The sequence below is a fragment of the Poecilia reticulata genome, chromosome 18 (assembly GCF_904066995.2).
Source record: "Poecilia reticulata chromosome 18, P_reticulata-male-v2, whole genome shotgun sequence".
Classification (NCBI taxonomy): domain Eukaryota; kingdom Metazoa; phylum Chordata; class Actinopteri; order Cyprinodontiformes; family Poeciliidae; genus Poecilia; species Poecilia reticulata.
In genome coordinates this window covers 22637008-22664423 of record NC_088847.1, presented here as the reverse complement: position 1 = coordinate 22664423, position 27416 = coordinate 22637008, and the positions used below count along the sequence as shown (strand labels likewise).

The 27416-nt window shown below is 41.3% G+C and overlaps 2 protein-coding genes across 5 annotated transcripts in view; one reads left to right on the top strand and one right to left on the bottom strand.

Moving 5' to 3' along the window:
* Positions 1-3829, top strand: part of LOC103480613 (uncharacterized) — an 18839-nt gene extending 15010 nt beyond the window's left edge. For both annotated transcript variants that reach the window (XM_081599806.1, XM_081599805.1), the window contains exons 23-29: positions 34-119; positions 223-246; positions 1155-1831; positions 2448-2569; positions 2906-2951; positions 3521-3570; positions 3658-3829. In XM_081599806.1, the coding sequence (XP_081455932.1) occupies positions 34-119; positions 223-246; positions 1155-1831; positions 2448-2569; positions 2906-2932 (936 nt within the window). In that variant the 3' untranslated portion in view covers positions 2933-2951; positions 3521-3570; positions 3658-3829. The remainder of the gene's footprint in view (positions 1-33; positions 120-222; positions 247-1154; positions 1832-2447; positions 2570-2905; positions 2952-3520; positions 3571-3657) is intronic.
* LOC103480614 (uncharacterized) lies at positions 3438-27416 on the bottom strand. Of its 3 annotated transcripts, none has more exons than XM_008435632.2 (35): positions 27310-27416; positions 25092-25170; positions 22589-24819; positions 21861-21922; positions 20381-20416; positions 20071-20271; positions 19768-19958; positions 19011-19150; positions 18609-18731; positions 17564-17659; positions 17391-17440; positions 17123-17310; positions 15562-15687; positions 15449-15486; positions 15239-15379; positions 14875-15003; positions 14411-14449; positions 13280-13405; positions 12914-13040; positions 12153-12254; positions 12025-12059; positions 11459-11623; positions 10691-10825; positions 10419-10457; positions 10207-10347; positions 9845-9933; positions 9738-9761; positions 9307-9425; positions 6036-9235; positions 5879-5963; positions 4943-5041; positions 4655-4864; positions 4008-4124; positions 3652-3773; positions 3438-3579 (listed from the first exon to the last, which is right to left on the bottom strand). In XM_008435632.2, exons 3-35 carry the CDS (start codon positions 24479-24481, stop codon positions 3517-3519), a joined length of 8451 nt encoding a protein of 2816 aa, XP_008433854.2. In that variant the 5' UTR covers positions 24482-24819; positions 25092-25170; positions 27310-27416; the 3' UTR covers positions 3438-3516. The 3 variants fall into 3 exon arrangements, with proteins under 3 accessions (XP_008433854.2, XP_017166008.2, XP_081455930.1); XM_017310519.2 differs by having other exon boundaries at positions 27306-27371; XM_081599804.1 differs by lacking the exon at positions 27310-27416 and having other exon boundaries at positions 25092-27296.

Here is a 27416-nt window from a genome sequence, read left to right as displayed (position 1 = left end):
CGATGATTATCGTTTCCTCTTGTCTTCTGTCAGATTGTGATTGAAATGGCTGAACAAAGCGGCGTAACAGCAGCTCTTCTCCAAATCTCACTGAAATCCTCAGCAGAACACCAGATATGGTATGTGTGTGTGCGTGTGTGTGTGTGTGTGTTTCAGCTGATCTGATACCGAGCTTCTTGGTTCTGATCCGTCTCATTTCTTATGTTTTTCCCTCCCAAACAGGAGCAAAGTTAAACGTATTGAACCGTGAGTATCTGATGTTCATCTGATGGGTCGTTTCTATGAAAGTGAAAACTTCACCAGTTTGTTTCTTTGCAGTTTTTCTGAGACACTCGGTTCTAAATTCATCATTTATAATCTGCTCATAGTTTAGTTGGAAAATCTTCCTCCAGTGTCTAATGTTTGTAGTTGGAGTCGATGTTATACTGGTTTGACTTACAGCTGACTGTCCTCAACCCAGTTTGGACCATAGTTGGTGGAAAAGACGTGAAATATAAAATCTAAAGTGAAATTTGGGAATAAACGGACAAAGGATGGATATGGAAAGTGTTGGGGACAAAACGGGGTGCAGGAGTTACCAAAGAGAGCAAACTGAGTCCATATTAACTCTTAGTTACGTTTCAAATATGAACTAAAACCTTCATGGATCAGATACTGTTTTTATTGACCATCACATTTAGCTCTGTCAATAATTCAAACTTTGTCAATAATTCAGGTAATGTTAAAAATGTTTTGCTGGTGTGTTTGCATTGAATACATTTGTTCACCGAGTCATTAAAACATGCAGCACCATCAGCGTCCCACCACTTCCTGTCGTCCTCTCCGTCATTTCCTCCAGTAGTAACATCCGGTTGTTGGTCATGAGACCATTTGATACGAAAAAGTGTTTGTGGAAGAAACCACTTTTGATTCAGTTGAAAAACATTAGTTTTTTTTTTTAATTGGTGCGTTTCCATTAATCAGATTTATTTTTGTAATCCCAACAATGGAAACGCAGAGGCGGCCTCGAGGAGAGGCTCTCGGTTTTAAGGGTTTTACCTGAAAATACGGCCTTTACCTAGTTTTTAATTTTTATGAAACCATTAAGTTTAATTTTTAAAAATTAAACTTGTGCAAAATAAACACATCAAACCTGTTTCTGCTCTTACTTTAAGTGTAAAGAGTCTGTTTCGGCGTCTTCGAAAGTGTAAAGAGGTTGTGATAAACCTGGACTCTGATTCGTCGACGGAACCAGCTGCTACATCAAAATCCAAACCAGACAAGAGAAACCTTCGTTCAGAACCAGAGCAGAATCTTCCACCAAAGAGGAGGAAGCTGGAGCTGAGTGACCAATCCCAGATTCTTAACAATAAAACTGAAGACGAAACAACCCAGATAAAACGTTTGGAAGACCTTCAGGTCCGCGTGAGTTCAACTGGAGATCAGAGCAACACAGAGACTGAAGTCCAGAAACCAGGAAGTCCCTCCAGGCTTCTGTCTGAAGACGTCAAACTTCACCAAACGATGGACTCAACGGAGGATCAACCAGAAACTAACGAAGGAACCAGAACCAGCCCACCTAAAGATGAAGAAAAGGTTCACGAGACGCAAGGGTTGAGTTTTCCTCAGCAAAGAGAAGCAGGAAACTTTTCCCATCAGAAAGCGACTGAAGACGATGAAGAGGAGGAAACAAACGAGGAGGAAAGTCCACCAAACGAAACGGGAAAGCTCCCCAAGTCGTCTTTGAAAGTTCTCAGGAATTTGGATGAAGTGAAAGAGGAAGACGATGCGACGGAGGAAGAGTTGAGGGAAGAGAATGATGAGGGAGATGAAGAGCGAGAGGAAAACTCAGGTCTGGATTTCTATCAATAATCAATGTTTCCATTTTGTCACATTTCTACAGAACACTTCAGCGTCATTTATATGGTAAATAACACATCTTAAAAGTGTGAATCAAATTAACTGTTCATCCTTAAAAAATATTCAATTTATCTAAAATTAAGGCATTAAAGGAAAACCAACTCTGTTCTGAAAAACTTGCACCACAGAAATGTATCGATGACAAAAAGTGAGAAGTTAATCCAAAAATATTCAAACTGCAAACGCATAAAATCGACAGTAATGACGAACAGAGTCTCTTTTCAGTCATCAGTAAATGAACTGATTTTGCTTCGTCATTCATTTTTCTCTTGCAAACTTGCAAGACTAAAATCCACAAATTTATGATGTTGGAGATATTATCTGATGGTGTACGGGTTGCCGTTCATGACGAGTCTGCACCCTGGAAATATTTTGATACAGGGAAAAAGGCAAAATATAATACATCTTAGTTTTAGTATCATAAATACATGCAGTTAATCGTGGACAATTGTACTTTTTTTATCTTGCAAATTTGACTTTTGAGGCAACAGCCAGTGATTTTCAGTGAATCTAGTTTTCTGTTTAATTCGTCGTCGTCGTTTCTGCAGCCGGTGAGTTTGTGGAGCCCATCTTGGGTCTTTTCTGCTCCGTCTGTTCGGTTTTCTTCTTGGACGAGAACGCAGCCGAGGATTCCCACTGCTGCAGCCTGTCTCACCTCAACAACCTGCAGGTTCGCTTTAAAACCACAACGGTTTGAAATCCCAAGTGCTTCATATTTAAATCTGAAAAATTACATTAACCTGTTGGAGTATTTCTACTTTTACTTCATTAAAATATCTGTATTTTCTCCCCAATTAATGAAAAACATGTTTTAACACACACCTAAAGTTAAAGTTTCATAAGATTTTATTGAAAGAAACTGATTTGGAAAAATGTTTGTTTTTGCTACTTATACAAATTATTGTCATTTTATTCCTTAAATACCATAATCTCCACTTTAGATATTAAGTGATTGATAATTTGATCAGTTACTCAGAATCTCTGCTTCTCTTCGTCTGTTTTTCAGATTCACTACCAGAAATCTTTACATTGATCTGAGGAACGATGTGAAGGTAAATCCGATGTTTGCTTTTACCAACTCAACAGTTTAGTTCGCTAAAGTTTTCCTCCATCTGCTGGATGGAAGTTAACTGCAGATTAGTTTTTCATTTCCGGTCATTTGGGTCCAGATCAGATCAGAACCAATTCTGTTCACCCTCCAAAAGGAGCAAAACATTATTTTTCTCCTCCTAACTTCTAGTTGTTTCAAATGCATTTTTTTTTTTGTTTAAAATAAAAATGATAAAAATTCACTTCTGGAGTGAACCTTAGTCTTATTTATGGAAATTTCTTTGGTAGAAAATAGACATTTTTTCAGCAAATTGACCATAATTTAGAACAAAAAAATTCTAGCTCCACTGGCAGATTGTCTTAAGTGTGGGGAAAATTTTGGGAATGTTAGAGCTAGTACCATTTCTTTTGTTATCCGAGTTAATTATAAGTTAATATTTTACAAGATTTAGTGTAGTTGCAGGTAGGAAATAAGCTCTACAAAGCCAGCAATTAAAATATTTCCTTTATTAAACCAAACAGATCTGTTCTGCACATCACTGAAACTTTTTTCTCCATCGTTTATTTTCAGTCAGAAATCCAACCCTGGGAGTTTCCTGAAGGTTTCTGCTGGAGCTCCTGGTAATGTCTCTGAAAAGAGGAACAGGAAGGCATCAATGTGAGGCGGCCGGCGCTAACGTCACGTTTTCTACGTCTGTTTACCTGCAGGTTGTCGTAGTGGGTTCTGCTGCAGCAGTGCAGGTCTTTATCAGCGTCTTCACTGAGGTAGAAAACTGAGCAAAGGTTACAGAAATACGCCAGTTTCTGGACCGTAAACTCCTGACCTGAATCGGCAAGAAAAAAGAAGAAAAAAAAACCCATTAAAATTTTCAAAATGAAAGCTCACAGACTAATGTTACTGTTTATGCTGAGGTGGTTTTTGGCTTTTCCAAAGAGCTCATGTGCTAAAAACAGATTTCCACCGTCAGTCGGGGTCAAACCCAACCGACCAGCGGCTCCACCCCGACTTCACCACCTCCAGCAGAAGAAACAAACATCTGAATGAGACTCGTTCTCACCTAGGGGGCGCTCCGGGTCGAATGGCGGCAGACTGACGTTGGCAGCCACAGGTGGAGACTGAGATCGAGATCTCTTGGCTCCAGGTCCGACCGGCTCGCTCCGCTGTCTGCCAACAACTGCAGAAGAAGTAGAAATTAAAATCCTGATGCTTTCATAGTCTGTAGCAAACTTCTCATCTAACTTTGAGGAACGACAACCGTCTGGTTTTATTTGGAACATTTTTCGTTTCATAAAATATTTAACATTCAGTACAAAGTAATTAATTTGCACCTTTACTTTTTTACAAAAGTTTTATTGAAGGGCATTTTTGTTGAGACCAAGCCTGCAGCAATAAATCAATTTTAAAGTTTATTGATTTTTTTAGAGTGTTTTTGCCATCATATTACCTGAAGATGGTGTAAAACAACAATAATGTTTATCACAATAACTTCTGGGACAATTTATTGTCCAGCAACATTAGTAATCATGACAGGACCAGTTGAGAATCCATAATAAATCTTATAGGCTTTTGTTTATTTTAAATATTAAAAAAATTCCAGGGCTAAATGTTCCTTGGAGTTAAAGCTGTAGTGGAATAATAATTTATCGTCCAGTAAAACATATTTCATGTTGCGGTGCAGTAACTCATGTTTCTATGATGTAAAACCTTTTGTTTGAGCCGAGCTGGATTCTTTCTTCTCCTCCTCCAAACATTCAATGTGTGGCTTCTGGTCACCAGAACCAGAACCGCCGTCCGTTTCCTCCGGATCCTTTTGGATCTCAGGCTGAACGTCGCCTGAAGCAGCAGAAAGCGACTCCTTCTCTTCTTCTAATTCTGGTTCAGCGCTGACCTTTTGACCTCTGGTGGATTTTCTCACTTTAAAAGAAAAGAAAACATTCAGTGATTTTTCTGGATTTGTGTCCAAATCTCTCCGTTTAAACGTTTCGTCGGTACCAGGAGTCGTCTTTGCTTTCTTTCTGGGTCGGCCTCTGGTTCTGGGAGCTTTTACTTCCTTTATTTCTTCTTCTGCTGTTACAATGTTCACAGTCTCATCTGTAACAACAAATCAAAGTTTCAACCTGGCAGCAGCACTAGAACAGATTATTTTCCTTCACAATAAACAGATTTGTTTCAGTCCAGCATTAAAAATCCAACAAAAAACTGGAAATTTGTCAAAATAAAGTTTTTATTTTTTATTTTTTTTGTCAAATCCCTTCAGAAGGGAATCTAAATGCAGAGTTTGTATATTTTTATCCAAAGCCCCATCCTTTGGAGACAAAGAGTTTTAATTCACTATTGTACGTCATGTTTGTGATGATATTCTGCAGCACAGACGAGGTAAACGAAAATAAAGATCAATTTTATGCTTTTAAATGTTTCTCACGCCTTATACAGCCAACTGGTCCAAAAACCAAACATAAGAAAACTGCCAATTACAATAACTAACATAATAAGACCTAAGCTAACCTTTGTTTTAATTACACAGATCATAATAATAAATCGTGTTGAGGTAAAAAAAAAAAAAAACCAACCTTCCTGCTCAAATTTAATGCTTAAACATACAAAGAAAGCAACAAAAAATATTTTCTTTACATTTTCTGGCATTTAGAAAATAGATATAATTTTAATAGACTTGAAAAAAAAAGTCTACCTCTATAGATGTATGAAAATATCAGATTAAAAGCCTAAATCTGGAAAATGTTATTTACTTCTGAAACCAAACGCTAAACTGAACCTAATTACAAAACTCTGCAGTTTAAATACTCAGAACTTTCAAAATCTTGAGAAAAATGTATTGAAATTCAACCATTTTCAATTATTTCCACCCAGACCCGGTAAATAAACGATCTGTTGTTGAAAACAAACCTGGAAACGTTCAGACAAACTGACCTGTGCTGCTGCCTTCATGTTTCCGCTTGGCAGATTTTGGGGTTTCATCTGGTTTAGTCTCAGCTTCATTTCCATCCAACAAGACCTAAAAAACAGATTATTTAGTCAAATCCTTGATGAAAACACCAATATGAACCCACTAATACATTATGTTCACCTCAGACATGAGGGAGCCATCTTTGTCCTCCATCTTGTCCTCCCGTGGGTCAGGATTGGTTTTAGTCTCAGGTTCTGGTGTCATTTCTTTTGGTCCTGCTACAGATTCTTCTGGAGGTAAATCCTCTGAATTACAGGTGAGCTGATCCAGACTCTGTTCCTCTGAAACGTCCCGTTTTGTTCCTTCAGGATCAGCATTTGTTAAATCACCAGCTAAGACTTCCTGTTTGGACTCTTCTGCACCAGCTAATGCTACTTTAGCATCACTTACACCAGCTAAAGTCAAACTCTGTTCTTCTACGACTTCCTGTTTGGACTCTTCTGCACCAGCTAATGCTACTTTAGCATCAGCTAACAAAGTCAAATTCTTCTCCTCCAAAACTTCCTGTTTGGACTCTTCCATACTAGCTAATGCTACTTTAGCATCTTTCATATGATCAGCTGCCTCAGTCAGACTCTTTTCTTCTGCAGCAGGTAAATTCTCAACATCATCATCAGCAAATTGAGACAAAAACTCCTCTAAAATCTTTATTTTGGATCTTTCCTCATCAGGTAAATCTTCATTAGTGACGTTTACATCTTCGGCTAACTGAGTCAGACTTTCTCCTCTTAAGATTTGTCCTTCTGACCTTTCAGCAACAGATGAATCCACACAAACTTCTGTTACTTCATCAGGCAATTGAGACAGACTCTGTTCCTTCAAAACTTCTTGTTTTGTTTCTTCTGCATCAGGAAAGTCAAGTGCAGCAACGCCAACACCACCAGCTAACTGAGTGAGATTCCGTTCCTCTACGACTTCCTGTTTGGACCCTTCTGCACCAGATAACGCTACTTTAGCATCTTTCACATCATTAGCAACCTCAATCAGACTCCTTTCCTCCAAGACTTCCTGTTTGGACCCTCCTGCACTGGATTTTTCTACTTTAGCATCGCTAACATCACCAGCTAATAGACTCAGATTCTGCTGCTCCACAACTTCCTGTTTGATCTCCTCTCCACCAGATGATGCTACTTTAGCATCACCAACACCAGCTAAAGTCAGACTTGGTTGCTCGAGGATTTCCTGTTTGAAATCTTCTGTAGAAACTAAAGCTATGTTAGCATCCGTCACGTCATTAGCAGCCCGAGTCAGACTCTGTTCTTCCAAGACTTCCTGTTTGGACCCATTAGAACCAGCTAACGCTACTTCAGCATTACTAACACCACCAGCTACCGGACTCAGACTCTGCTGCTCCACAACTTCCTGTTTGATCTCCTCTCCACCAGATAATGCTACCTTAGCATCGCTAACACCAGCTAAAGTCAGACTTGGTTGCTCGAGGATTTCCTGTTTGAAATCTTCTGTTGCAACTAAAGCTACGTTAGCATCTGTCACGTCATTAGCTGCCTGAGTCAGACTCTGTTCTTCCAAGACTTCCTGTTTGGACCCATTAGATCCAGCTAACGCTACTTCAGCATTGCTAACACCAGCTAACAGACTCTGCTCCTCTGTGGAACCAGTTGTTATTGCATCTTCTCTTTCAGCTTTAACTTCATCCTTTGCTTCACTTCTTTGTTCTTCGCTCATCATCTCCTGAACTTGATCATCAACAGAAGCTACAACTAGAAGCTGATGATCCTTTTGTTCCTCATTTCTTGCCATCTCCACCGTTTTCTCTCCATCTTCCTTACTAGCGGTTGAGTTTGTATCATCAGTAGGTTCTTCTGCAGGACCTTCTTCATCAGCTACTGGACTGGAGAGACTCTGCTTCTTCAAGGCGGCCATTTGTTTTTTCGTTGCTCTGGTGTTTTTCTTTGGTCTTCCTCTCCTTGCTTTCCGTTGCACCGCTGGTTGATCTTCCTCAGCCTCTTCAGCATCTTTCACATTATTAGCAGCCTCAGTTGGACTCGGTTCCTCCAGTTCTTCCTGTCTGGACCCTTTTACGCCAGATGCCGTTACTTCAGCATCGCTAATGCCTCCAGCTAACTGAGTCGGACTCTGTTCCTCTGAGACCACCGGTTCTCCAGACGGTATCGTGTCGTTTCTTTCCTTTTTAATGATTTCAACTTTTGCTTCACTTCTTTCTTCTTCGCTCATCATCATCATCTCTTGAATTTCATATATAGAAGCTGCAGCTTCCTCATTTCTGGCTGAGGTTGTCCCGTCGTCAAGTTCTTCTTCTTCATTGAGATTCTGCTTCTTCAAGTCGGCCATTAGTTTTTTAGCTGCTCTCGTGTTTTTCTTCGATCTTCCTCTCCTTGCTTTCCTTTGTACCACTGGTTGATCTTCCTCTGCTTTTACATTTTGAACAGCCTCAGTTGGACTCGGTTCCTCCAGTACTTCCTGTTTGGACCCTTCAGCATCTTCACCAGCTAACTGAGTCGGACTCTGTTCCTCTGAGACCAGCAGTTCTCCAGACGGTGTCATGTCATCAGTTTCCTTTTTGCTGATTTCATCTTTTGCTTCACTTCTTTCTTCTTCGCTCATCTCCACGTCTTCTTTCAAAGCCGTTGCGTTTGCTTCGTCAAGTTCTTCTTCTTTGACAGTTTGGTCGAGACTCCCGTCCTTCAAGACGGCCATTTGTTTTTTAGTTGCTCTCACGTTTTTCTTTGGTCTTCCTCTCTTCGGTTTCTGTTGAACCGCTGGTTGATCTTCCTCAGCAGCGTCCGGTGTCACATTAGTAGCTTCCTCTGTCTCTTGTGCATCTTCTTGTCCTGTTTTGCTGCTCTTTGCTCTCGTCGTGCATCTCCTAGCCGTTGTCTTCTGAGGGTTTTCCTCCTCAGCTTTAGATGCTTTGCTCCTTGTGCTCCTTCTGGGCTTTTCCTCTGGCGGAGTTGAAATATTGTCTGTTTTTTCTTTCAGTTCATCGTCTAGTTTTGGACCTTCAGATTCAGTTACGGGTTGATCATCAGTTAAATTCACTTCCTCTGAGAGTTCTGCTTCAGGAAACACGTTGGAAGAGTCTTTCTCGTCGTGAATTGGGCCAGAACCTTCACACTGATCTCTACTTGATGCTTCTTCTACCAGAACCTCTGAAGTTACAATTTTTGACTCATCGGTTTTCACTGACACCTGCTGGTCTGTTTTTGCCACTGCACCCTCCGTGGGTTTATCTTCCTCTGGAGGAATCTCTTGAGCGGCAGTTTCTGGTTTCTCGCCATCCTTTGGAGTTTCTTCACTCGGTTCCGTCTTCTTGGACTTGGAACCAGCAGCTCCTTCTTCTGGTTTTGGAGGAAAATTGTGTTAAAACATTTCCAGAAACAAAAATCTACTTATTTTTTAAGCGTTTTACCTTTTGGAGGTTTGGGTTTCGGCCTCACTTGTCGTTGAGCCTTAACAGAATGCAAATGTGTCTCGAGGTCAATGGGAAGGTTTCCAGTCAGCTGCAGTCGCTGTTGGAGAGTCACCAACCTGAAATGAAGGAAGAAACAAGTTTGATTTTAGTGTTTCTGGTCCAAATATCTTAGTTCAAGTGTACAAAGATATTTGGACTTAAACTTTACAAAAACATTCTGTAAGATTTTGTGTTTTTGCAGTGAAACACGGTTAGTGATTTATGGCAGCAGTAGAAAGGAACTGGTGGCAAATGAGGTAGGGCAAGCAATCTTTGTATTTATTCAGTGTTGCTGCCATTTTGGCAGAACGTGATAGTTTAATGACCTTTAAAAAGGTCAACAAATTAATTAATGTTTCGGTACTTTGTGCCAGAAGTGGAGAACTTACGGTTCGATGCGTCCAACTTTCGTCCTACAAAAAGACAGGAGAAATTTATAAAATTAAATAAACGGCATCAGGAACCGTTTCCTCAACTTCTGATCAGAAAAACAAACCAGTTTTCATCTTCAGTCAAGTCGTCCAGGAAGAAAACTTTCTCCACCACTCGAGCGACGGCAGCAGAGTCGGACATCTCAACGTAGATCTGCGGAAAGAAACAGAATCAAGACGATTAGTGAAATAATCTGTGGGGTTTTTTACATATTAAGCATGAATCTGAATGTTTGTTTATTTAGGGAATAAACTCCTGAAATCCCAGTTTCTCATTTTAAATGCTTCTTTTTCACTCTTTTTGCTAATCTGATTTTTTTTAATCAACCTTTTTACTTCAGTTTTTCCCCCGTTTTATTCCCAGTTAAACCTTAAAGTGCGTTTATTTCAGTGTTCTGCGTTTCAGCTGCGTTGCGCCTCGTCGTACCCTGTTGGCGAGATGCAGGAAGTTGACGAAGGGCGTGATGGACGCCACCACCTTCATGACCACAGAGACGACATCTGGAGATGCGTCGAAGGTTTCCACCGACAGCAGCCGCTCCTCCAGAGGGTCCGAGTCGGGAACCGGCTGAGAAACGAAACCAGCGGAACCTCAGGACGGATCCAATAGAGCCAGAGTTTAAACCAGTCGGTACTTACCCTGTTACTCCATTTCATCACGTTTTTGTACAACATCTCCTGCAGAAAGACGACAAAACACACGTCTAAGTAACAAATCGCTTGTTTTTGGAAACAACGTAAAATCAGAGCAAAAAGATGGAAAAAATAAACACATTTCAAGTTAAATTGTGATTTAAAAAGTTATTTTAATTTTCCTCTTGAATTAAAGTTTTACTGAATTTGAATTAATGTAAAAAAAATAAATGTAAATTGATCAGCTTCTTCTTCTAAATGTTAAAGGTGCTGCGTGCCTCGCTGGCGCCGTGATGCTCCATGTTCAGGGCGAGAAACGCTCCGAGTTTGCAGTCGTTGATGCTCAAGACTTTATTCACATGATCTTTGATAAAACGGTCGCATGTCGACCAGTCGCTGAAATAAACAAAGGCCTGAAGGAGGAGAGAGAGAGAGACAGAGACGGTTCTTTATTACAGTCACAAATATAAATCCATGTGTCATAATGGAGATTTTAACTCCTGGTAAAAAATATTTTTTCAGAAAAGTTCCATGAACGACCAGAAAAGGTCAAAAGCTGAAGAGCATTTTACAGAAATCTGATGGCTGGAAAACCTGAATAAATCAAAACCGATAAGAATCTGTTGTTGAGCTCCGATCTATTCAATCAGTAATTTAGTAATTTATACTTAATTAACTACAGATCCTGCAATTAACCTGATTTAAAACATAAAACAAATCATGGTGTCAGTCAGTTGTGCAGCAAAAACATTTGTTTGTGCCGGAAAATTAGACTTCAGCTTAAAAATTATAACAGCACCACTGGTTGGTTAACCTTTGACCTCTGAAAACATTTATCAAATGATAGTGGCACAAAATGTTAAACACCAACTCCGTTTAGCTCGACTGAAGCTGAGTAGCCAACATCACTCAGTAACATCCCCTCCCTTTACTTCCTGCTTTCACAATCATCCCAGCCTCATAAAATAAATCACAATCTCAGACATTCCCAGATGAACATTCCCAGATTCCCTGCAGTGATTCCCGGCCGGCTGTCGGCTCCTCACCCTCCTCTGCAGAGGCAGGACGACCACGTTGGAGCAGAGCGTCCTGAGCGTCTTCTCTGGGAAGTACGGCCAGGCCAGGCGGGCCACGTCCTCCTGCGTGTAGCCGCCGCTGGGCAGGTTGGTCAGCATGACGGCGCAGGACGCCGCGCTCCAACCCTCCACTTCCTGCACAGACAGGAAGTTACAAATATAAACATGAGAGCACGTTCTTTGGCCAGAATACGTCAATGTTTCCGTTAGCTACGGAAGAGGGAAAAAAACTCAATTATGAATTGAAGTCAGATTTCTGCCAGAGACAAACGATGAAATCTCGTAAAATTCCTCTGAAAAAAAGAAAAATTTATGACTGAAACCGATAATTTTCTCTTTGCAAAAATTCATGGAAAAAGTCAGAATTATGAGACTAAAGTCAGAATAATTTTTTTTTAGTGTATACATTTATTTTTTTGTAATAATAAAAAAATCTAATGTTTTCATTTCATGTTTTTCCCTTTTAAAACTGAACACAGAGTAAAGAGCAACGTGTCTAAACGTCTGTGGCACAGAAAACAAAAGCAGCAGCTCACCGTAAAGCAGGAAACTTTTTTCAGTTTGATATAATCTGAGGAGAAAAAGAGAAAACGTAGATAAATAAATGAACCCAGTTGCTTTTGGTGACGGGCATTCTGGGTAAGTAAACCCAGAATGTGCTTACTCGGGACGTCGTAGCACGGAGACGACGTTGGGTAAATAAACGGGTCGGTTTTCATGGTGATCCAAAATGGCGGCTTGGTGTTTGGTGGGAGGTTATATTTCACTGTTGGGGGAGGAGAGAATATGAACAACAACAAAACCGAAAGGTTAAAATGTTTGGGTGGAAAGCAGCAGACAGGAAAACTCTAATTAAAAGGGTCCAAAAACATTCAGGGTTTCGGTCATTTTAAAGATGAAACCAGTGGGAACTTTTCTAACAGCACAAGAATTAAAACATAATTAATAGCATAAAAAACAAAAGGTCTTTGTTTTCTAGGCGTTTGGTTATAAACAAGTAATTCTCTGTTAGTTGGTAGTTTTCTCTGTTTTATTTAATAAAACTTAATCTTTCATATTGAGGCTTTTTGCTTTATAATATACTTCTTATAACCTGTTTTTCATTCTGTAATAACAGAAACTATAGCGCCCCCTGAAGGACACGGCAGGCTTTATTTTTTTGCGTTTTATCTCAATATATTTGCAAAAACACGCTGGTCTATTTCAAGTACAATCACAATAAATGTCAATTTAAAACTTCATAACATATAATAACCTTTAAAGACCTGCAGTGAAAACATGTTCAAACATTTTTAATTATTTGTTACAAGATCAAGATTGAAGGAGAATAAAGATTCAGGCGTCGTCAGTCTGTGGTGCGTTTGTGTCCCAGAGAAGTAAAACTTCAGAGATGTCAACTGGGTTGATCCGTACAGGAAGTTGTACCTCGTGAATCGCCGAAGGCGTCCGGCGCCTTCATCCTGAGCAGCTGGTGGGAGCGACCGACTTCCTGTCTGCTGTACCAGAGGCCCAGCAGGTCGGCGTCGCTGACCGACCCAAACTCCACAAACACCTGGAGACACAAACCAAAGAGTCCGGCTGGAGCTCAGGGGGATGCAGGACACGGACCAGGACACGGTCCAGGACACGGACCAGGACACGGACCAGGACACGGTCCAGGACACGGTCCAGGACACGGTCCAGGACACGGACCAGGACACGGACCAGGACACGGACCAGGACACGGTCCAGGACACGGACCAGGACACGGTCCAGGACACGGACCAGGACACGGACCAGGTGCGTCAGTACCTTGTTGAGAAGCGGCAGGAAGTTCTTCACCGCGAACTCGTTGATGAGAAACTCTCTGAGCTCCTGGGTTTCGCCGTGAGAGATGTGGTGGAAGAAGACGGTTCTGGACCCGTCGTCTGTGACGTTCTGGTCGGAGGAAAGCAGCAAACGTTTAACCCGGATGATCGACCCGCTCTGTCAGCGACGCTACATGAAAACATCCGATTTAGGTGGAATTTGACCGATTTGGTCAATCGGAGCCTCTTGACTGGAATGCTTCAGAAAAAGGCCCCAAAGTAAAAGAAATAACAAAAAGGACCTTGAATAGATGGAGCTGAACAATAGATCAATAAATAGATCAATTGAATATTCAACGTTATTCACTGAACTTTGATCCAGAACCAAAACAGGCAGAGGAAAAGCTTCACTAAAGCTCACAGCCAGAGAAGAAGAAATGCTGAAATCAACTGACTCTCTTTGGTTACCTAGCAACGCCTTGTAGAGCAACTCCTGGTTACCTAGCAACAACATGTTAAGTAACAGGCGCAGCAGCAGCTTAAGGTTTTGCTCATAACTGGTAAGAATAAGAAAAACAGAGAAGAGAAAAAACTGGATAAAATTAGTTTGGCAATATTTTAGATGATTTAAAGAAACTGATCAATAATTATTGATATGAACAGATATGAGACCAGGATATTGTAATGTGTTCGTCTGGGATGTTAAAAATAAAATCTCAGATTTAAGGTTTATTCCTTATTTTAATATTTTGCTATTTTTCATGCGAGTTCTCATAAAATTGCAACTTTATTCTCCTAATATTGCGTCTGTATTCTTGTCATATTACGATTTTACTCTCTGAACTCTATAAATAATCAATCCCAGGTTAAAAACGAGCGTTTTAACAGAACCATTTCTCTACAGTGACGACTGAATCCTTGATCTGCAAACATCCCTGTTCAATGCTTTCCAATGATGCATAACATTTAAAGAATAACACTGGCGGGTTGCAGGGGAGTGTGTGTGTGTGTGTGTGTGTGTGTGTGTGTGGCTGTGTGTGTGTGTGTGTGTGTGTGTGTGTGTGTGTGGCTGTGTGTGTGTGTGTGTCTGTGTGTGTGTGTGGCTGTGTGTGTGTGTGTGTGTGTGTTCACTCACACAGTGAAGACGTTTCATCAGAGCCGAATAAAAGTGGAACTGCAACAGAAACGAGAGCCGATAAAATGAAGAGACACTTTAATAACAACCAATTATAAACAATAAAACTGAAATGAGAAGCAACAAAAATCACTTCGACTTTAGTTAATGTTACGGGTCAGTAGATTTAAAAACGGTCGCCAAGACGGGAAACTTCTTCTTTCACTTTTATAGATCAGCAACAGTTAAAAATAAATGTTAAAAACTAAAAGCATCGTCAGTCGTTTGGTTTCAGGAAACAACAGAAACGCTGTAAATACAAACTATTCAGTTAAATTCAGTGTTTTAAACTCACAAGTCTTTGAAACTTTGGAATTATTTGTTAGTATAACCTAGAAACAACATGGACCTGATAACAGAAACCAGCCTGTTGACCTTTATTAATGTAAACATTTGAAATAAAAACATGAGGCTCTGATGCTTACAGGCGTCGTTGGGAAGCTGCTCCGAACAGGCCTGATGCAGATCTGCTGCCCCCTGAAGGCAACGCCGCCCCACGGCGTCTCCATCACGAGGTTACGAAGATCTTCGCCGCTCGGCATGATGCCCAAAGCCTGATGGGAAAATTAAACGACAACATCAGGATTTATAAACCTGCAGAAACAGAAGATTTTCTCCTTTTACGCTTCGAATTCAACTGATGTTTTTGTTTGGTATTAAAATTCGTTCAATGATTGAAACATTTTCAGGGTTTGAAAACTTAGGTTAGAACATCAAGCACCTGTACAAACTCTTTCATTTAAGTGTGAAAAAGTAAAAAATATAAGGAACCGACAGGCTGGAGCTCACCAGGCCGGACTGGGGAAGGCAGTAAATGGTGTCGACTTTGTGTTTGAACCCAAACGGAGCGAGCTGCTCGGTCAGCTCCTCCTCCGTGTAGCTGCAGGCTTCGACATCTGGCAGGTTGCTGATCAGAAACGCCTCAGGAAACTAAAGCAGAAGAAAACAGTTGAGCTCAAAACAAAATCTATCAAACTGTAAAAAATGGAGGCGACTCACTTCCGTCATCGATTTTAGTTCTTCGTCTGTAAAACACTCTGAAAGCAAAAGAGAGCAGGCGTTAAAGGTTATGATTCAGAAGCAACAACAAAACAACACTCTGCGTTTCTTACTGAAAGTTTCTGTCGGCAGCAGCGACTTCAGCCGATCTCCCACCGTCAGGGACGTTTCCGGGTCCAGCTGATAATCGTCACCTGGATCCACCTCAGCCGGTTCCGACTCCAGCTTCACCCCAGAGTCTGAAAGAGGCGACATTAACGAGTCCCGATCAGGAATATCTTCTGTTACTGTCCTATAAAGCATCAGAGAAATTACTGAACTGACAGTAAAATCCACCAGATTATTATTGGATCATTATTTGTTTACAACGTTTAAATTAAATTAGTTTTTCTGAGCTAAAATGCCAAACAGAAAATGAAGACGCATGCAGGGATTTGGACCAGCAACATGAAGAGTTATTTAAATTATACATTTTCCCACAAATAACTGGTGATCCGCTAAGCAAGATTTCCAAAATATCTCGGCATCAAAACCAAAATGTGAAAAAAATTTTAAAGTCCGCCCGCCCGTCCTATCCGGGGTCGGGTCGCGGGGGCAGCAGCTTCAGAAGGGAGGCCCAGACTTCCCTCTCCCCAGCCACTTCTTCCAGCTCCTCCAGGGGAATCCCAAGGCGTTCCCAGGCCAGCCGAGAGACAAAATCCCTCCAGCGTGTCCTGGGTCTTCCCCGAGGCCTCCTCCAGGTGGGACGTGCCCGGAACACCTCACCAGGGAGGCGTCCAGGAGGCATCCTTACCAGATGCCCGAGCCTCAACTGGCTCCTCTCGACGTGGAGGAGCAGCGGCTCTACTCTGAGTCCCTCCCGGATGACCGAGCTTCTCTCTCTAAGGGAGAGCCCAGCCACCCTGCGGAGGAAACCCATTTCGGCCGCTTGTATCCGTGACCTCGTTCTTTCGGTCATGACCCTAAGCTCATGACTATAGATGAGGGTGGGAACGTAGATCGACCGGTAAATCGAGAGCTTCGCTTTTTGGCTCAGCTCTCTCTTCATCACGACGGACCGGTACAACGCCCGCTTCACAGTAGACGCTGCCCCAATCCGCCTGTCGATCTCCCGCCTGTCGATCTCCCGTTCCGTTCTTCCCTCGTTCGTGAACAAGATCCCCAGATACTTAAACTCCTCCACTCTCCAGTGGAGTGGAAATTTTGGTCGTCTTGTGGTTAAATTTGCACAAATCAAGAAGCTCAACGGAAAACAGACATCATGTTTGCACCATTTTAGAAATAAAGCAGCAATAATAACCATCAAAATAATCATGTAAGAGGTTTGTTTCATTAACTTCAGTAACTGAAAACAATTTATATTTAAAACACTAAAAGTTTAGTGTAAATTTAGACACAATCAGCTGAAGACATTAATTGATTATTACTTGTTTTCAAATAAAATCGACCGTTTCAGGTATTAATATTGCTGTTATGGCTGATAAGCAATATTTACTGATATTATATACATTCTACTGTTTCAACACATTTGGTAAAAAAAACAGATAAAATTAAATATCAGTCCAGGTTTATTTATCGAACCGATACGTTAAAAAATGACTAATAACAGCAACGATGGAGCCGATATGTTGAGCATCACTGGAGCGTTTAAAAGAAATAGAGTGAAATATTCACCTTCTTCTGCCTCCTGACGTTCTGCTTGTGCAGGAACGTCGTCCTGATCGGTTCCAGGTTTTAGGGCATCGGCCTCTTCAGGAGCCGCTGCAGGTTTTCTGGTTTTACCTCCTGATCCGTCTCCCTCCGTTTTACGTCTCTTTGCGGCTGAAGACGTTTCTGCTTTAGCCGCTTCGTCTGCAGGCCAACTGAGTCAGCAGAGAAAACGGTTTAAAGTTCAACGAGAAGAAACGGAAAGAAGCTAAACGATTATTAAAATATAACTCACCATTTCTTCTGTTTTGCAGAAGTGGAGCCAGGAGGTATGAAAACACAGTCCTGTAAATGCATAACTGTTAGAACAACATTTCAGATATAAATTCAGTTTTTATTCACTTGGAAGCTGGTATTTGTGCCGTTTCGTGAAGAATAAATTTTAAAAACCATCAACTTTGGACTCACGTCAGTGACGACGGTGATGATGCCTCCTTTAAAGTCGAAGCTCTCCATGCTGCGAAGAACCTCTGCATCCTCTTCCTCCTGGAAAATGACGGTAGCCTGCATGTGCACAACAAACACAAACACACATTTTAGGACGTTTTTCCCTCTAGTGCAGTGGTTCTTAACCTTTTTTTGACATACCGAACCCACCAGTTTCATATGTGCATCCACTGAACCCTTCTGTAGTGATAAATAAAATATGATTTTTATTTATCATGACCAACTAGAGTCTAGTTGGGTCACCCCAAGATGACTAAGTCTTCTTAAAAGGTAGAGTCTCTGAGAACAGTTCTTCAAAATATAGTCAGTGTTTTCAGCAAAGTTCAGCTGACTGTCCAGGATCGACCCAAGGTATTTAAAATCTGCCACAGTTTCAACAGGTTGGCCATCGAGAGAAACTGGAACCACTTTAAGGTCTTTAGATCATTTAATTAGCTCTACATTCTTAAGATAATGAAAAAAATAATAAATAATAAAGACTTTGCGGTATTCTGATTTAGTAATTATATTAGTTGTGTTACCACCTCCACGCCACTAGAGGCAGTAGCAGGTCCGAAAAGATGCGACTAAGGAGCAGATTTAGAAGTTCACTGAAGGCTACAGAATTTTGTAAAAACTGAGTTTTGCTGAAGTAATTAAAGACACAAGTTCAAATCCATGCTGAGAGTGGAGCTCCTTCAATCAGGGCTCCTCCGCAGCTCTGATTGGCTAAGCAATGTAACGTGATCCTCTGATTGGCTAAGCAATGTAACGTGATCCTCTGCAGCAAGTGATGGCAAAGCGGGGCGTCATCACGACTTTACACAAGTGTGTCTTTACCTCCGCGGCAGAGGCTCCGCCAAACCCATGAGACCGACTCATCGAACCCAGGTTAAGAACCACTGAACTAGTTGTTTATTTTGGTACATTTTCTACACGCCCCACCACCAGAGGGCGTGGCAGAGATGTCTTCTATTTGTCAACCGAAGGCTTCTTAAAATTGTTGACCGTTTTTAATCAGACGTACCTCGTGTCTGGATCTGTACAGCACAATTGACTCGACCTTCCCAAACGACTCCATGGCGTTCCACACGTCGTTGTACGAGTGATTGCTGAAGATCCCTCTGAGCTTCACCGTGTTCGGATCGTCCTGCAGAGCAGACAGAAACCAAACAGAAAACATTTAGAGAGGCAGACATTTAGCTTTTGTGTCAAGAGAAATCGTACTCTGGGTTTTCTTTCAGATGTTTGAATGTTTTTGTCTGCAGAAGATGCGTAAATTAATGAGTAAAACTGATTGGAAAAACAGAGGACGTATAACACAGAGAAAACTGGAGACTTGTATTGATCAGATGATCATGTGATCGGCATCAACTGATCTGTATTTTCTTCTTTTCCACAGTTTTATTTGCATTTCTTAATTACTTGCCTCAGTTTCCCTGGGTCCAGGCCTTCTAACAGAAAACGACGACGATGTCGTCTTCCGCTTTTTGAGTTCAGCCAACAAGGCCGGGGTCATAGATTTCACCACCGCCTCCAAGTCCGATTGCTTTGACAGCGACTGGACGCCTAGAAAAGGATCAGCAGAATCACTGGGTTGGTAGGTTTAATACAAACAGTCTGTTAGAGGCGAGACAAAAAAAAAAACCTGTGAAAACGTGGCACAATGCTTTCACTTTATCGACACAACCTCACATGCTAATAATGTCGTGTCATTAAACAAGATAACTCAATAACCTGATGATGGGAGTCACTTTATAATACAAGACACTATTATATTCTGATATTTGTAGCGCAACAGAACCTGATATGCTAATAATGCAAAACAAAATAACCCTTTATGCTGATGATGTGAGTCTCTTCCTAACATAAGATGATCTTACATACCAACAATGAGTTTCTTCTTCTACAACGTATCGTATTAGGTTGATGATGTGACTCTGTTTCTGTTAAGAGTTTCTAATTCAACAAAGATCTGATTTCTTGGGTGAGGTCAGAAACTGAACCCTGAACGGCTGTGTCAAAAATGCATCCTTCACCCCAACTCCACACCCTAAAGACATTTAATGGTTTGGTCAGGTCTGGGAAACTAAATCAGGTCTGATGGAGCATATATTTATTCTAGTTTTCACTTTGAAATTGAAGTAACTGTTTTAAATATATATTTTTAAAAACATTTCTCCAACCTGAAGCTTCCAGCAGTCTCTTCGCCAGTCTCTCTGCGCTGGTCGACCTCCTCCGTTCAGGTGTCGACCTCTCCGACGACGATCGCCTCTCTCTTCTCTTTCTCTGCTCTCTCTCGCGGCTCCTCGATCGTGAATGGTAGTGGTGGGTTGAGCGGGACTTGTACCGAGGACTTGAGGAACGAGACCGGGACCTGATCAAAGTTTGTATTAAAAACTTGATGTGATTTTTATGGAAACTTCTTGAGAACTTTTAGAACGCTTTCAGAAAAATGCTGCGGCTTTAATCTTTCTAAATCCAAGTACCTGTCACTCCAGTGTTTCTTCTTACTCTTGTAGTCATGGCAATGTTGAGGGCTTCGTGAGCGGGAACGGGAGCTGCTGCTGTCCTTTCTTCCCTTCTTGCGGCTGCGCTGTGGGCTGCGTGAGCCAGAACGCGAGCGGCGGTGGGAGCTGTGGGAACGAGAACGACTCCTCTGCTGGGTTGTGGGTCTTTTATCTGAAACTCTACAAAGGCAGCAACAAGAGAGAATAACAGAAAATAACTTGTAAACATTGCTTGCTCTCAGTCTAAATGGATGTGGTTTCATTTGGAAAATATATATAAATATGTTACCTCCTGTCTTGTATCGCACCATCCCAGTCTGGATATCTGTAACAATGAAACAAGAGGAAACGGGTCACAATTTGGCAAAGGAAGGATATCTGCACAAGTGAGAGGTATTCATAAAATATTTTTAAAAATGCACAACAAAAACAAAGGGCACAGCTTTTTGATGCCTTGTTCCACTTAAGAAACGCAAAGTCAAACTTCCTTCATCAAGTATATTCAAGCCAACTTTACTCCACTACTAATTTAGTAGTAGCTTTTCCTCAATGAAAAGCAAAATATCATTGAAAAGTATCAACATTTCATACAGGTATGCCTGCATATTGAAAAGACAGATGCAGAGAAAAAAAAGTTATATTTTGTTCTCTTCACACAGGAATTAAAAAACGGCAAAGTTGATATAAAAGGTGACAACATGTTAAACAAACACAGGGTCCTCTAAACCTCACAGATGAAAGTCAACAAACAATCATTAATCAATATTTATCTCTCTAAATCATCATAAAGTTCCCACAGCACAGTCCAGTGCTGACCTGGGCAGAAAATACTAAATTATTGTAGAAAACACCAGGTTTTAATCTACTAGACAGTAGCTACATATCAGTATGTCATGGACTAAAGGGCATTTAATACAAAGGTAAGTTTATCAGACAGCTTAGAACCACACCCACAATAAATCTAGATCAAATGTGATTCAAACTATGTTTAAAGATTGGAGCAGTGGTGGGAACTGCTAGCTAAAAAGTTAGATGCTATAAAGCGCTGAAAAAGCGCCACGCCAAATGAGCCACATTAGCAGAAGCTAATGCTAAAGTCCCAACTTGAACTCACAATATATCTGTTCCAGAAAGACTACAACCCCAAATTTAGTTTTTAAATTATGACTTTTAGGTTCTATAATATCTTCATACATTGTATTTAGGTGTTTTTGTAGGTTCTCTACTGTTCATGTTTTATTTTCTTCGCGTTTCATGTTTAAGAGTCAAAAAGTGAGAGAACGAGGAGAGGAAACAGAACTGTTACCACTTCAAAATAAGAGCATGAATGTAAACATATAACTACTTGAAGAATAACAAAAAAAATTCAACACAAATGTTGAACTTTATTCAGCTGAAACATTACAAAACGGCCAAGTAAATTAGTGCTTCGGAATTTGTACAGAAAAAAATTATTTATGGGGAGTCTAAGCATTTTCACAGTTAGCAAGAGCGCTAAGTGAACAATTAGCTTTTCGTAATGAAACACAAAACATACCAACAATTCAATGAACTTCCTGGTTGGGTTACAACTTTTATAGCGCCTGGTTATAAATCAGCGTTACACGTTTATGCGTCGTACAGGCAGCAAATCAGACAGACCGTCTTCTCTAGACAGGCTGGTGAGATTGCACCAAATATCAAACTATAAGCAGAAAACCTGTGACCATTTGAAACAACTCGACATCAGAGATGAGAATGAAAACGTATGTTGGGAGAAAAATACTGACCGTTTCCGAAGGAGCTTGCGGTTCTCATGGTGAACGGTGGAATCGTGGTGGAAAAGCCAATGCTGGTTGTCAAAGCAGAGAAAAGTTAGGAAGGAGTTTCACAACCAACAAGTTTAAAAAGTAAACTGAAATTTCATTAAACTTTGAAGATGTTGACTTCTACTGTTATTACCGCATTGTTTCCCCACTGTTAACAATTGTAATAAATATCTAAATAAGTAGGCATTGTATAAACAACAGTTCATTAAAAATTACACCCGACAAATTGGCTTAATAGTTAAGAAATCTTTATAATTAAAACCAGGAAACACAGAAGTCACACAGTAGATAAAAACAATCTTCTTGGGCTCTGGTCAGGTCTGATGCTGCCATCCTCGGTTCTGGGTCATCTCAGCGTTTGGTAACGGCTTTCCAGGCAGGTTTGGATCACAACACAGAACCTGGGACAACTACAATGCGAGTCAAGGGCAGGAAGAAGAGGGAAATGGAGAACCGGACACTGGTGTACTGTAGAAATTGGAGGAAACGTCACAAAAGTCCACTTCATGCCTATTTTCTCCAATTCACTGAACTGGAGAAAATAGATAAACACTGGATTTACAAGAAAAATCCCAAGAGTGACAGACTTAAATTTTCACGTTATTATTTAAAGTGACTGAACACGAGTTCTCTCCAATATGCAACAAATTAAATAATGTAAGAATAATGAACACCCTTGCTGCACTTACCTTCATGGTCTCAAATTTTCTGTCACACAGAGTGCACCGATGTGGAAAGGCTGGCGGTGCGGCACACGCATAGTCGCTGATCATCGACCTCGACGGCAGACCCCTGAAGATCGCCACCTTCGGAGTGGAGCTGCTGTACACGGACGTTGACGAACTGTAATGCTTCTTTGCTTCTGTGTTTGGAGGAGTGGTGAGAGACCTGGAGACAAACGGACGCGACTCCTCAGGCGGTTTAGTTTGCTCCTTTGTCTGTGGCTTCGTTGTGTCCGTTGCAGCTTTGCTTTGCTGAACGTTTGCCAGCTTCTCCTTCCTCTGCTCTTTGAAGACCTCTGGCTGTTGCTCTTGAGTTTTGCGAGAATTATCAGTACGATCATCTTGCTTACAACCAACTTTGCCGCCTTCACTTGAAGAAGTACTAGACTTTGAATCTTGCGCCTCCCCTTGCGGAGAACAGTCTTTCAGGAGATTGGCACTGGAAAACTTAGGTCTTTTCCTTGTTTCTGCATTTTTCTTTAGCAAAACAAGGGGAGTGAATGACATCCCAGGTGCCTGGGCTGGTTGGCTCTGAAGCGGCTTGGGTGGATCTGCTTCTGCCTTTGGAGGAACAAAGGTGGGGGTGAATTTCTCTGGAGCCTGGGTTTGGTGGGCCACTGGCTTTTTAGGTGAATCTTTGTCGTCTTCTGGGGAAATGAAAGGGATGTGGACCTTTTGAGAAGCCTGGTTTGATTGAGTTTGTGGCAACTTGGGTAGGTTGCTGCTTTGGGGAGTCACAGAACTCCTCATTGAGGCGAAGCTGGTAGGAGAAACTGTTCGGCCAGGTAAAGGAACCTCTGACATACTTTGTTTAAACGGTTTTTTGTAACTGGTGCTGCTATAAGCATCAGGCACGCTTTTAGTCCCACCACTGGTGACTTCACTGGTGTTTTTAATTTCATCAACCACAGTGTAGCTCCCAGTATGTCCATAGTCAATCACTTTGGCAGGTTTAAAAATCCTAGAGATATCGTCCTCGTACATCTCTGGCACTTCAGGGCTGCTATGCGTCTCCAGTTCACAGAAGCTTGTGGAGGGTTCAGGGTCAGAGTCGGGCGATGTCGAAGCTCTCTTCTCCTTCATGAGGCGAATCTGCTTCAAGATCAGAGCTAGATTATCAGAGTTTATCTGATCTTCAGGGAACATCAGGAGATATTCCAAGTCCTCTTTTTCAAGTCCAAATTGCTCAAGAAGGACGGCGGCAAGCTCTGGAGTATACTGCGACTGAGAAGGCTCGTCAGGACGCACTGGTTCGCTTGGAGTCGGGTCTTCATAACGTCTGGAACCGGACACAGATTGGTTACTCTGCCGTCTCTCGCTGGATGCAAAAAACCTAACATCACTGCTGCTGGGATAGTCGGATGAAGCTGGGGAATGAAATTTCACAGGAGTATCCTCTGTGGGCTTTTTCAAGATCTGCAACCAGCTCAAGGAGCTGTTGTCATCTTCATCCTGGGGCTCCCTATCTCTGCCTGCATCACCATACGACGATACACTGGTGGAAGGAAACTCGTCTCTTTGAGTTGAGAAAAAGCGAGAACCATGGCTTACACGCGGCGGCACCAATTCTTCTCTGGTTCTGCCAACAAGTGATCTTTCCAGGTCCCTTTCTGACCTGGCCATCCTCTGTTCAGGCCTGTACATCATCGGCAGCTCTGACATTTGAGGGATAGTTTTTTCTGAAATGTTACCAGCTCGAGAAAATGATGGAGAAGAGATAAAGTCCGAATCAGGTTCCATACGGTGCCGTGCCATCCAGTGGTCCATGTCCGATCGTTCACTAAAGACCGGACGATCGGTCGGACGCTGGGTGGGATTTTGATTCCTGGATGAATAGGGATTGTACGGTGGAAATGACATGGCTTTACCAATTCTCCAGAAGTGAAGGTGCTGAACACCCTCACCACATGGAAGGACAGTACGGACGTCAGGTTCTTAATTACGGTACCAGTTGTGACAGACACCAACAGCGCATTGGTAATCTGTGTCACTGCTGCCATATGACTCAACGCCAAGGATGAAATGGTGGAAGCCGAACTTCTGCAGAAGAGATTACAACAGTCCAAAAACAGAAGCTGAAGACAAAGCAGGTCGTGGAGCAGAGCAGGCTCTTCCACAGGTATCAGCAATCGCCAGGGGAACGTTGAGGTCTCAGCAGCTTCACATTCTTCCCAACATTAAGAAATTCAGGTCTTTTACTGGCGAGAGAGAACAAAGAGGGTGAAACATCACAGGGCTGATAAGCAGAGAGAAACCAAGGTCACAACAGGTAAAGACACATTATCTGTTTCTTACATGGCAACAACTAAAAACGAGGAACAACCGCAAACAATATCAACTGAATTGGTGATATAGGAAGACAAACTTCAAACCAACTCTAAACCAAACTTTATTAAGACAAAAAAACATGAATCATTGAAGAGATTCAAAAAAGTAGGTTGGTGTGGATTCACATCCTCTTTAAACTCACTTCAGCTTCTTCTGTGATGCAATAGAGATGCTGAAAGTTTCGGACCCCTGCGTGTCACCGTACGATGTTCAACTTGAGTCTGGAGAAAGGCGATGAACAATCTGCTTTAAGAGATATTCACGACCATTACTAGTACCTTACACATTCAAGAGACGGCCATTTTACTGGAAAAGGGTCACCGATGCTCTGAAGCAAGAAACAGCACCTTCCTGGGAAAAACTTCAGCTTCTTCACATTAAAAACAAAATCACCACTGCAAACCATTCAAGCAATGACAAATACAGAAAGGTTTAAGACAACATAAGCAAATCTCATAACCAGGAATGGGAAAATCTGCAGCAGGATAATGTTAAACAGAAATAACAAGGTTTTGTGCTTCATCTAGTCCATGGCAGAGCTGCGGTGGGTTGGTGCCAACTTCTGTAGTCAATGGATGAGAGGCGGGGTACCAACATGCCAGGCCATCAGGACAATGCAGAACCGAAGGTACAGTCGGACACACATCTAAGAGCAATTTAGAGTATCCAGGTAACCTTACGTGTCTGCTGGACTCTGGGTGAAAGCTGGAAGAAAAACATGCAAACTCCACATACAAAAACCTCAGGGGGGTTAATGTGCCAGGAGCTTCCTGCTGCAACACCAAGTGGTTTCAGGAAAATACGCAAAAATGGAAGAAGTAGTGAAACGTCAGTAAACTATAATTACTTTGACTACTTCTAAATAATAAACCTCCATTTTAGGTCAATTTGAGTGCAGCCAAATATTGCAAACAGTAACAACACTTTAAAAAGCAAAGAGGATCATTTTCATTTTGTTTGAAATTCATGTTTTTATGATGGATTGTTAATGGACAAAGAACCCAATGCAGTCTTTAAGTGAGACGAAACTTGAGGTTGTTGTTGGCCAAACAGCAGCAGAACTGAAAAAAAAGGCTTAAAGAAACAGATATCCTCCTCAGTGGTGCAGGATGTCAACTAAAATATTGCTTAAATTTAGCAGTAGTTTCCAAATGGGCATGTTTCTTTATTTAAATGTTACCACTTTTATCTCCGTCCCTGCAGTGAGCCTTGCAGCACGTTATTATGCTAACGGACATGCTAACTCTTGCAGTGACCATATGACTCAAAAGAGCCAAGCCATGACTGTTTTTGTATTTCAGAAAGAAAAACGTGTAAAAAGGGAATTAATCTATGTTTAATCATAGAAAACATCAAGTTGCTTTAAATAAATACACCTTTAGCTGCAGCTAGCCTTCAGAAACCCTTCAATAGAGAGAAGTTTGGCCGAGAAACGGACCTTCATTATTTATTTGCAAAAAATATCCTTAGTGCAAAGTTTGTTACAAGTGTGGTGTGTTAAAACTTTATCAGGGAAATAGATTTATATGTCTTACTTGTTACAAAGTTGCCATTTAGATTGAACAGATCGTTAAGTAAATTTTATACAAAGCCAAAGAAAGAAAGAGAAATTCTGCAGCAGACGTGGCTAAACCCAGTATAAACAGAAATACATCAGCGCAGCAACCAACCAACCTCAAAAACGGGAAATGATGCTTCACCAAACCAGCTCAAAGCAATAAAGCATGTTAAAGATAAATGTCCAGATCACATTGCAACAATTGTTGTTTGGATTTTATACGATAAGTTGACAAAATAGTGAACAATTAAAAAGAAGTGTTAATCTTTGTGGTGTGCATTTTTGCATTCATTCCCTGAAGCAAACATTGTTTGGGGTTTTTCAACCCCTCAATCTGTGCTTAAAAGCGCTATCAAGTGGTCAAAGCTTACATTTTTACCAACACATTAAAAAGCTTCAGAGTTAAAATATTTAGGCCAGTGTATGACTAATCATTTTAATTTAACCGAATCAGCTGAGCTGCCTTTATCCCAAAGTCCACCAACCGATTTGACAGTTAAATCTTCAGCGGATTTGCATATCTCAAAACAATTGAAAGCCCCGGACTGTTAAACTCAGGTTAACAACACGATTCAAACCTAAAACGGAGCTGATTCTGTTTAATCTGCAGATGGAGGTTCATTCACAACAGCTGTTTTCAGTTTTATGCATGCTAGCAGGGGCTAACGTTAGCCTCCTGCGGTTCGTTCACAGACCGGTAAAAACCGGAACAAGCAGGTTGAGGAACACGGAGAACAAGCTGCGTTTAAATGTCAGAGCCTGGTTTCGAAGTTAAATAAAAGTTTAATATATACATACATACCGATCGTCGTTCACTCTCTGCAAGCGTTTGTCTCAGTTCTTCTTCGAATTATGTCGATGAACAAAACAAAAAACGTCTTTACTGCCCCCTCCTGGTCCGGAGTGTCA